Here is an 11,052-nt window from a genome sequence, read left to right as displayed (position 1 = left end):
GTCACTTGGAGGTCACTTGGAGGTCACCTGGAGGTTGCTTGGTCTTCACTCTGAGCTCACTTGAGATCACCTGGAGGTTGCTTGGTCTTCACTTGGTCATCACTTGTGATCACCTGGAGGTTGCTTGGTCTTCACTTGGTCATCACTTGTGATCACCTGGAGGTTGCTTGGTCTTCACTTGGTCATCACTTGTGATCACCTGGAGGTTGCTTGGTCTTCACTCTGAGCTCACTTGGTCATCACTTGTGATCACCTGGAGGTTGCTTGGTCTTCACTCTGAGCTCACTTGGTCATCACTTGTGATCACCTGGAGGTTGCTTGGTCTTCACTCTGAGCTCACTTGGTCATCACTTGTGATCACCTGGAGGTTGCTTGGTCTTCACTCTGAGCTCACTTGGTCATCACTTGTGATCACCTGGAGGTTGCTTGGTCTTCACTCTGAGCTCACTTGGTCATCACTTGTGATCACCTGGAGGTTGCTTGGTCTTCACTCTGAGCTCACTTGGTCATCACTTGTGATCACCTGGAGGTTGCTTGGTCTTCACTCTGAGCTCACTTGGTCATCACTTGTGATCACCTGGAGGTTGCTTGGTCTTCACTCTGAGCTCACTTGGTCATCACTTGAGATCACCTGGAGGTTGCTTGGTCTTCACTCTGAGCTCACTTGGTCATCACTTGAGATCACCTGGAGGTTGCTTGGTCTTCACTCTGAGCTCACTTGGTCATCACTTGAGATCACCTGGAGGTTGCTTGGTCTTCACTCTGAGCTCACTTGGTCATCACTTGAGATCACCTGGAGGTTGCTTGGTCTTCACTCTGAGCTCACTTGGTCATCACTTGAGATCACCTGGAGGTTGCTTGGTCTTCACTCTGAGCTCACTTGGTCATCACTTGTGATCACCTGAGGTTGCTTGGTCTTCACTCTGAGCTCACTTGGTCATCACTTGAGATCACCTGGAGGTTGCTTGGTCTTCACTCTGAGCTCACTTGAGATCACCTGGAGGTTGCTTGGTCTTCACTCTGAGCTCACTTGAGATCACCTGGAGGTTGCTTGGTCTTCACTTGGTCATCACTTGTGATCACCTGAGGTTGCTTGGTCTTCACTCTGAGCTCACTTGAGATCACCTGGAGGTTGCTTGGTCTTCACTCTGAGCTCACTTGAGATCACCTGGAGGTTGCTTGGTCTTCACTTGGTCATCACTTGTGATCACCTGAGGTTGCTTGGTCTTCACTCTGAGCTCACTTGGTCATCACTTGAGATCACCTGGAGGTTGCTTGGTCTTCACTCTGAGCTCACTTGAGATCACCTGGAGGTTGCTTGGTCTTCACTCTGAGCTCACTTGGTCATCACTTGTGATCACCTGGAGGTTGCTTGGTCTTCACTCTGAGCTCACTTGGTCATCACTTGTGATCACCTGGAGGTTGCTTGGTCTTCACTCTGAGCTCACTTGAGATCACCTGGAGGTTGCTTGGTCTTCACTTGGTCATCACTTGTGATCACCTGGAGGTTGCTTGGTCTTCACTCTGAGCTCACTTGAGATCACCTGGAGGTTGCTTGGTCTTCACTTGGTCATCACTTGTGATCACCTGGAGGTTGCTTGGTCTTCACTTGGTCATCACTTGTGATCACCTGGAGGTTGCTTGGTCTTCACTCTGAGCTCACTTGAGATCACCTGGAGGTTGCTTGGTCTTCACTCTGAGCTCACTTGGTCATCACTTGTGATCACCTGGAGGTTGCTTGGTCTTCACTCTGAGCTCACTTGGTCATCACTTGAGATCACCTGGAGGTTGCTTGGTCTTCACTCTGAGCTCACTTGAGATCACCTGGAGGTTGCTTGGTCTTCACTCTGAGCTCACTTGAGATCACCTGGAGGTTGCTTGGTCTTCACTCTGAGCTCACTTGGTCATCACTTGTGATCACCTGGAGGTTGCTTGGTCTTCACTCTGAGCTCACTTGGTCATCACTTGTGATCACCTGGAGGTTGCTTGGTCTTCACTTGGTCATCACTTGTGATCACCTGGAGGTTGCTTGGTCTTCACTCTGAGCTCACTTGGTCATCACTTGTGATCACCTGGAGGTTGCTTGGTCTTCACTCTGAGCTCACTTGAGATCACCTGGAGGTTGCTTGGTCTTCACTCTGAGCTCACTTGAGATCACCTGGAGGTTGCTTGGTCTTCACTCTGAGCTCACTTGGTCATCACTTGTGATCACCTGGAGGTTGCTTGGTCTTCACTCTGAGCTCACTTGAGATCACCTGGAGGTTGCTTGGTCTTCACTCTGAGCTCACTTGAGATCACCTGGAGGTTGCTTGGTCTTCACTCTGAGCTCACTTGGTCATCACTTGTGATCACCTGAGGTTGCTTGGTCTTCACTCTGAGCTCACTTGGTCATCACTTGTGATCACCTGAGGTTGCTTGGTCTTCACTCTGAGCTCACTTGAGATCACCTGGAGGTTGCTTGGTCTTCACTCTGAGCTCACTTGAGATCACCTGGAGGTTGCTTGGTCTTCACTCTGAGCTCACTTGGTCATCACTTGTGATCACCTGGAGGTTGCTTGGTCTTCACTCTGAGCTCACTTGGTCATCACTTGTGATCACCTGGAGGTTGCTTGGTCTTCACTCTGAGCTCACTTGGTCATCACTTGTGATCACCTGGAGGTTGCTTGGTCTTCACTCTGAGCTCACTTGGTCATCACTTGTGATCACCTGGAGGTTGCTTGGTCTTCACTCTGAGCTCACTTGGTCATCACTTGTGATCACCTGGAGGTTGCTTGGTCTTCACTTGGTCATCACTTGTGATCACCTGGAGGTTGCTTGGTCTTCACTCTGAGCTCACTTGAGATCACCTGGAGGTTGCTTGGTCTTCACTCTGAGCTCACTTGGTCATCACTTGTGATCACCTGGAGGTTGCTTGGTCTTCACTCTGAGCTCACTTGAGATCACCTGGAGGTTGCTTGGTCTTCACTCTGAGCTCACTTGAGATCACCTGGAGGTTGCTTGGTCTTCACTCTGAGCTCACTTGGTCATCACTTGAGATCACCTGGAGGTTGCTTGGTCTTCACTCTGAGCTCACTTGGTCATCACTTGAGATCACCTGGAGGTTGCTTGGTCTTCACTCTGAGCTCACTTGGTCATCACTTGTGATCACCTGAGGTTGCTTGGTCTTCACTCTGAGCTCACTTGGTCATCACTTGTGATCACCTGAGGTTGCTTGGTCTTCACTCTGAGCTCACTTGAGATCACCTGGAGGTTGCTTGGTCTTCACTCTGAGCTCACTTGGTCATCACTTGTGATCACCTGGAGGTTGCTTGGTCTTCACTCTGAGCTCACTTGGTCATCACTTGTGATCACCTGGAGGTTGCTTGGTCTTCACTCTGAGCTCACTTGGTCATCACTTGTGATCACCTGGAGGTTGCTTGGTCTTCACTCTGAGCTCACTTGGTCATCACTTGTGATCACCTGGAGGTTGCTTGGTCTTCACTCTGAGCTCACTTGGTCATCACTTGTGATCACCTGGAGGTTGCTTGGTCTTCACTTGGTCATCACTTGTGATCACCTGGAGGTTGCTTGGTCTTCACTCTGAGCTCACTTGAGATCACCTGGAGGTTGCTTGGTCTTCACTCTGAGCTCACTTGGTCATCACTTGAGATCACCTGGAGGTTGCTTGGTCTTCACTCTGAGCTCACTTGAGATCACCTGGAGGTTGCTTGGTCTTCACTCTGAGCTCACTTGGTCATCACTTGAGATCACCTGGAGGTTGCTTGGTCTTCACTCTGAGCTCACTTGGTCATCACTTGAGATCACCTGGAGGTTGCTTGGTCTTCACTCTGAGCTCACTTGGTCATCACTTGAGATCACCTGGAGGTTGCTTGGTCTTCACTCTGAGCTCACTTGGTCATCACTTGAGATCACCTGGAGGTTGCTTGGTCTTCACTCTGAGCTCACTTGGTCATCACTTGAGATCACCTGGAGGTTGCTTGGTCTTCACTCTGAGCTCACTTGAGATCACCTGGAGGTTGCTTGGTCTTCACTCTGAGCTCACTTGAGATCACCTGGAGGTTGCTTGGTCTTCACTTGGTCATCACTTGTGATCACCTGGAGGTTGCTTGGTCTTCACTTGGTCATCACTTGTGATCACCTGGAGGTTGCTTGGTCTTCACTCTGAGCTCACTTGAGATCACCTGGAGGTTGCTTGGTCTTCACTCTGAGCTCACTTGAGATCACCTGGAGGTTGCTTGGTCTTCACTCTGAGCTCACTTGGTCATCACTTGTGATCACCTGAGGTTGCTTGGTCTTCACTCTGAGCTCACTTGGTCATCACTTGAGATCACCTGGAGGTTGCTTGGTCTTCACTCTGAGCTCACTTGAGATCACCTGGAGGTTGCTTGGTCTTCACTCTGAGCTCACTTGGTCATCACTTGAGATCACCTGGAGGTTGCTTGGTCTTCACTCTGAGCTCACTTGGTCATCACTTGTGATCACCTGGAGGTTGCTTGGTCTTCACTCTGAGGTCACTTGGAGGTCACCTGGAGGTTGCTTGGTCTTCACTTGGTCATCACTTGTGATCACCTGAGGTTGCTTGGTCTTCACTCTGAGCTCACTTGGTCATCACTTGTGATCACCTGGAGGTTGCTTGGTCTTCACTCTGAGCTCACTTGAGATCACCTGGAGGTTGCTTGGTCTTCACTTGGTCATCACTTGTGATCACCTGAGGTTGCTTGGTCTTCACTCTGAGCTCACTTGGTCATCACTTGAGATCACCTGGAGGTTGCTTGGTCTTCACTCTGAGCTCACTTGAGATCACCTGGAGGTTGCTTGGTCTTCACTCTGAGCTCACTTGAGATCACCTGGAGGTTGCTTGGTCTTCACTTGGTCATCACTTGTGATCACCTGGAGGTTGCTTGGTCTTCACTCTGAGCTCACTTGGTCATCACTTGTGATCACCTGGAGGTTGCTTGGTCTTCACTCTGAGCTCACTTGAGATCACCTGGAGGTTGCTTGGTCTTCACTCTGAGCTCACTTGAGATCACCTGGAGGTTGCTTGGTCTTCACTTGGTCATCACTTGTGATCACCTGGAGGTTGCTTGGTCTTCACTCTGAGCTCACTTGGTCATCACTTGTGATCACCTGAGGTTGCTTGGTCTTCACTCTGAGCTCACTTGGTCATCACTTGTGATCACCTGAGGTTGCTTGGTCTTCACTCTGAGCTCACTTGGTCATCACTTGTGATCACCTGGAGGTTGCTTGGTCTTCACTCTGAGCTCACTTGGTCATCACTTGTGATCACCTGAGGTTGCTTGGTCTTCACTCTGAGCTCACTTGGTCATCACTTGTGATCACCTGGAGGTTGCTTGGTCTTCACTCTGAGCTCACTTGAGATCACCTGGAGGTTGCTTGGTCTTCACTCTGAGCTCACTTGGTCATCACTTGAGATCACCTGGAGGTTGCTTGGTCTTCACTCTGAGCTCACTTGGTCAAAAAAAAATTTTTTGGAAAAACATTTTTTGAAAAAAAAAATTTTAATGAAAAAAAAATTTTTTTTTTTTTCAAATTTTTTTTTTTTCAGAAATTTTTTTTTTTTTTCAAATTTTTTTTTTTTCAGAAATTTTTTTTTTTTCAGAAATTTTTTTTTTTTTTTTTCAAATTTTTTTTTTTTTTTCAAATTTTTTTTTTTTCAGAAATTTTTTTTTTTTCAGAAATTTTTTTTTTTTTTCAAATTTTTTTTTTTTTTTAAAATTTTTTTTTCATTAAAATTTTTTTTTTTTCAGAAATTTTTTTTTTTTTTTAAAATTTTTTTTTTCAAAATTTTTCAAAAACTGACCAATTGTGAATGACAAAAGAATGGACAGGATCAGGAATGAGGCCATTAGAGGGACAACACAGACAGGAAGGTTTGGAGAAAAAGCTAGAGAAGCCTGATTGAGATGGTTTGGACATGTGCAGAGGAGGGACAGTGGATACATTGGTAGAAGAATGTTAGCGATGGAGCTACCAGGGAGGAGAAAGAGAGGAAGGCCAAAGAGGAGATATATGGATGCAGTGAGGGAGGACATGCAGATAGTTGGAGTCAGAGGAGGAGATGCAGAGAACAGGGAGAGATGGAAATCCATCATTTGCTGTGGCAACCCCTGAAAAAAGGGACAAAGCTGAAAGAAAAAGAAGACTTCTTCAAGGTCATTGAGGAAGATGTTGATTGTATTAGTTATTAATGTTTTTCAGTTGGTAAAACACCTTTCATTATCTACAAAACGCCTGCTAACGTATATTTGATTAACCTGAACCTGAATTAAAAAACGTTGACGTCTGACATCTTAACAGGTGTTCGGTGCTGTTCTTCAAAGTACAGAAGGTTTGTCCACCAGGGGGAGGAGAAGATGATAAAGATGGAGGAGGAAGTTGTGGAGCCTTCCTGGCCGACAGACTTCACACTTCCCTCTACATGGTAAGCTTTAACCTACGACAGTACTGTATAAGACGGCTAAATAATCACTGACACAGTATGAGGTTACCTTTAGCTGGTTAGTATCAAAACAAATTACCATTAGAAGCGAAGTCATTTATAGTCATTAACTAGATTTAATGATCAGATACGTGTGTTTTAGCTTCTTAACTCTGGTTTGTCTGAGTTTAGGCTGATAAAAGTCATGTGTTGACTCAGCACCAAATGTTTTTTTTTGTCTACTCAGGGTGCATCTACCAACAGCTCTGCCCCCTGCTGCTTGGTGGATGGAATGTCTCTGGGGACCTCTCTGTCTCCTCCAGGTCTCCACCAGATTGTTGATGACCTCTGTGGAATTGTTCTGCCGCACCTTCACCACAGGTACAGAAAAGAGACGTAGAATCTGATTGGCCTGATTTGTAGAGCCTATCACAGAGAGAAAGGCATGATGGGACATGTTCATGTGAGTAAACAGTGTTTGTGTGTGTTGTCATTACAGTAGATCTCTGTCCAGTTGTACTGTCCTCCTTCATGGTCCAGCAGGAAGTGGAAAAGTGATCGTGGTCAGTGCTGCTAGTCGCAGACTGAACCTCCACCTGCTGAAGGTGAGAGAAATACATTTTTTCTCTGCTTTTATTCTTAGCTCGTCATTGTCTCGTCTCAGTCCCGAGATGAAATTTGTTGATAAATGTTTTTCGTCCTCATTTTCATGAGAAAAAAATTCCTTCTGTCTAAACTCTGCACCTTTTCTGTATTGATTCTTTCTCTAAACTCTTTTTTTTTTTTTCTATTGTGAACAGGTGGACTGTGTCGGCTTGTGCGCCGACACTTCTGCTGCCTCTGAGGTGAAGTTAGCATCAGTGTTCCAGAAAGCTGCGGCCGTGCAGCCCTGCATGCTGCTGCTCAGGAACCTGCATCTACTCCTTCAACCCAAAGGTGGAGCCAGCGAGGAGGACAGCCGAGTCAGTGCGTCACTTTGCCAGCTGCTCAGCAGTGTCCCCACCAGGTGGGTGTCCATTTCACTCTCGTACAGTAACCAAGGTCCACTGCCATAATTGTTACTGTGTTATGGTTTGGCTGGAATACCTTCAAATATCTGTTAGGTGGCGCTACAGAAGTTCTAGATCAACATGTTTTATGTTGTGTTTCAGTGTGGTGGTGGTGGGAACCGTTTGCAGACCTCGGGATCTCTCTGCTGGTGTTGTGACAGCGTTTGTGCATCAGGTGGCATTAGAGAGTCCATCTGAAGAGCAGCGGAGCTCAATGCTGGTCGGCCTGACCTATGACCTCCACCTGGGGAGGGATGTCAGTCTGGAGAGACTCGCCAAGCTCACATCGGTACGACACATTACTGCATTTATTAAATATTATTGCTCATTATGACAGTGTTCTAAAAACATGTCAGCGCCATTAGCAAGGGTAGCTAGGCTATCCATTACACTGTGTAAATATATATATAAATAAATATATATGTAAAGCCTGTATATTAAGTAAAAGCAACATCTTATCTTTAAAGATTTCTTTGGCTCAGGATTAAATATTTTTTTCACTGTAATAAAGCTACATGTTACTTCTAAGTCTCAGAAACACATTCTACATAACAAACTTGTTGATGTGATTTTTATTTTTTCGTTTTTTTCAGGGGTTTGTGTTGGGGGATCTCAGAGCCCTGGTGGCCGAGGCAGGAAGAGCAGCCTGTAGGAGACTGAGGCTCATCTGGTGAGAAGATGTGACTGATTTTTTTCTCTAAATAAAAAAAAATATATATTTTATTCAACGAAGATCTTAATAGGAACCATTCTGTGTTTTGTGCAGTGGCCGACTGCAGGAGGAGGACCTGTGCCAGACCGGTGTGACCATCCAGAACCAGGACTTTACCTCAGCACTGGAGACTCTGCAGGACGCTCAGTCCAAAGCTGTTGGAGCCCCAAAGGTGAGGTTCTTTTATGCTGTCTTTGCAGAGAATCTCAATGTTAGTAGTGATTTTTAAAGTTAGCAGATTGCTACTAACTATTGCTACTTCAAAGATCATTAAATACACATTAATATGCATCCCATGTAGTCGAAGACTAAATTAAATTCTCTGTAGATTTAGCAAAATTTAATGAAGATGTGCATTGACTTCTATGGAAGTTGTGAAAAATCATGCACTGATTGTCATTGTCATCATCTTCTGAACCTCCATCTCAGATCCCGAATGTGCGGTGGGAGGATGTCGGGGGTCTGCAGCAGGTGAAGAAAGAGATCCTGAACACGGTTCAACTTCCTCTGCAACGTCCAGAGCTTCTGTCTCTGGGTCTGAGCCGCACAGGGATCCTGCTGTACGGACCGCCCGGAACAGGGAAAACACTGCTGGCCAAAGCCGTGGCCACGGAATGTTCCATGACCTTCCTCAGGTTAGAACTTTCCACCAACTCTCAGTGGTGTTACCTGAGGGCTGTTCAGATGTTGGTTTATGAAGATTAAGATTGATCAATGTCGTTAGGAAACTGATGTTTTTGTTTGTTGTTGTTTGTTGTTGCAGCGTCAAAGGTCCAGAGCTGATCAACATGTACGTGGGTCAAAGTGAGGAGAACATCAGAGAAGGTTTGTGTCCATTCTTCAACCCTCTTATTGTTTTGTGTGTACCAATACCAGATAATTAGATTACAAACTGATGATAAATTGTGTTAAAACTGTTTTTTTATCGTTCAGTGTTCTTTAGAGCTCGATCAGCGGCTCCTTGTGTCATCTTCTTTGATGAGCTCGACTCTCTGGCTCCCAGCAGGGGGCGAAGTGGAGACTCTGGAGGAGTCATGGACAGGTTTGTGGGGGGGGGGGGGGCAGTTTGTTTTTATGTTGCTAAACAAACCTGCACTCAGAACACTTATATTAAATACTCGTATATCTTTGTCCACAGGGTGGTGTCGCAGCTGTTGGCTGAGCTCGACGGTCTAGACTCAGCGTCTGGAGTTTTTGTGATCGGAGCCACCAACCGTCCTGACCTCCTGGACCAGTCACTGCTGAGACCAGGAAGGTCAGTCCTTTAGCTCTCTCTCACACTTCACTAATTGGTCTAAATCTGTTAAAAAGTAACTCATTCATTTTTACTGCACTGACAGAAAGTAACCACACGAGGCAGCATTTGTCCAGCAAACACTTTAATGTCTTGATTCGTGTCTTTGCAGGTTTGACAAGTTGGTTTACGTAGGAGTCAACAAGGATAAAACCTCCCAGCTACAAGTACTTGAGGCCATCACCAGGAAGTGAGTTCACACACACACACACACACACACTTTGTACAACTGAAACCAAATCTGGTGAAAACAACTGACCTGTAAGGTTGAAATGCACTAGCAATTTTTTTGGGAGGGTCAGATTGTATTGTTGTTGTTGTTATGTTTTTGGGGTCTAACATTCCTGCCACTAGGGGGACAAATCCATAGTATGTTCAGACTAGCATTTACACCTGTCAGAGTCAGTTGTTTCCATGGTAACCACTCTCTCTTGTTGTCAGTAAACAAGCTAGGTAAATATGAATATCCTGCTGCCTCCAGGTTCCAGTTGGACCCCGGCCTGGACCTGGAGCTGCTGGTAAACAGCTGTCCAGATCACATGACGGGGGCTGACCTCTACGCCCTCTGTTCAGACGCCATGACATCAGCGATCAAGAGGAAAATCTCCCTCATAGTAAAAGGTAAATCAGAAGCAAAAAGGTTTAAAGCATAAAATAAATACTGAAACTCTGAACTCTCTGCCCCCCACCACCACTATCCCCTCCCCCCTCTCCCCTCTCCCAGGTGTGGACTCGGAGGACACGCCCCTCCTCCTCTGTGCTGAGGATTTCTCCGCAGCCTTAGGAAACTTCAAACCGTCAGTATCGGAGCAGGAGCTGCTGCGGTACAGAGCCGTGCAGCAGCAGCTGGCTGCCACATGAGAACTGTGGAGAGACGTCACATCATGAAGCAGTAAATTATTTATGTAATTATGGAAAGAAATGTACAAAGTAACAGTGAAATGTAACAAACTCAGGAATATGTATAAAATATTTTGAATAAACATTTTATACAAATACTAACTTATGATGTTTTGATGGGTTTTTTCCATAATCTACAAAGTAGAAAAATGTAAAAAAAAAAAAAATCTATAGCTAGTTTTAGTTGTTTCTACTAGTTTTTTGGTCTTTAACAACCACATATTTAATTTTACATGTTTTTACTAGTGTTATACCATCTTTGTCATCGTATCTTTAACATCTAACTTTTTCAGGGGGAATTAGTTTATATTTAAACACCATTTTTACTCATTTATCCCTAATTTGTAACTTTTTTGCCATTTCGTTCTGTTTGGTTCAACTGTTGAACTTTGGGCTATTCAAATTGAACTAACATTTACTTCTGTTTTGTCTAACTATCAGCAGTGGAAAATTATAGCTTAAACTTAAGGAATTTTTTTTTAGTAATTGTGGGTACTTTTTGACTAACTTAAGGTACTTAACATCGAGTACTTTTCAAGCGAGATGTTAGCACTTACCTGGCTAATATTCAGCTGCTGTCGACGGCTTTATCATCATCCTGCTGGCCTTGAGGGAGTACGACCCTCCGCCCCTCCACCTGTCCCACTGCAGCCCCGAG

The 11,052-nt window shown here is 45.5% G+C and overlaps 2 protein-coding genes across 2 annotated transcripts in view; one reads left to right on the top strand and one right to left on the bottom strand.

Annotated features, from left to right (window-relative positions):
• Positions 1–10,497, top strand: part of pex6 (peroxisomal biogenesis factor 6) — a gene marked incomplete at its 5' end in the record, with an annotated part of 19,932 nt that extends 9,435 nt beyond the window's left edge. Inside the window, 14 exons of the mRNA XM_008316502.3 lie at positions 6,319–6,442; positions 6,687–6,820; positions 6,939–7,044; positions 7,240–7,445; positions 7,591–7,777; positions 8,082–8,158; positions 8,255–8,372; positions 8,630–8,835; positions 8,964–9,025; positions 9,134–9,242; positions 9,339–9,455; positions 9,607–9,684; positions 9,976–10,115; positions 10,219–10,497. Coding sequence (XP_008314724.2) covers positions 6,319–6,442; positions 6,687–6,820; positions 6,939–7,044; positions 7,240–7,445; positions 7,591–7,777; positions 8,082–8,158; positions 8,255–8,372; positions 8,630–8,835; positions 8,964–9,025; positions 9,134–9,242; positions 9,339–9,455; positions 9,607–9,684; positions 9,976–10,115; positions 10,219–10,355 — 1,801 coding nt within the window. The remainder of the gene's footprint in view (positions 1–6,318; positions 6,443–6,686; positions 6,821–6,938; positions 7,045–7,239; positions 7,446–7,590; positions 7,778–8,081; positions 8,159–8,254; positions 8,373–8,629; positions 8,836–8,963; positions 9,026–9,133; positions 9,243–9,338; positions 9,456–9,606; positions 9,685–9,975; positions 10,116–10,218) is intronic.
• Positions 10,498–10,962: 465 nt separating this feature from the next.
• Positions 10,963–11,052, bottom strand: part of LOC103383404 (angiopoietin-related protein 5-like) — a 3,551-nt gene continuing 3,461 nt past the window's right edge. Inside the window, exon 7 of the mRNA XM_025058456.1 lies at positions 10,963–11,039. Coding sequence (XP_024914224.1) covers positions 10,963–11,039 — 77 coding nt within the window. The remainder of the gene's footprint in view (positions 11,040–11,052) is intronic.

The sequence above is a fragment of the Cynoglossus semilaevis genome, chromosome 9 (genome assembly GCF_000523025.1).
Source record: "Cynoglossus semilaevis isolate Cse_v1.0 chromosome 9, Cse_v1.0, whole genome shotgun sequence".
In the NCBI taxonomy this organism is placed as follows: Eukaryota; Metazoa; Chordata; class Actinopteri; order Pleuronectiformes; family Cynoglossidae; genus Cynoglossus; species Cynoglossus semilaevis.
The sequence above is the reverse complement of the archived record's forward strand: the minus strand, read 5'-3'. Positions and strand labels throughout refer to the sequence as shown.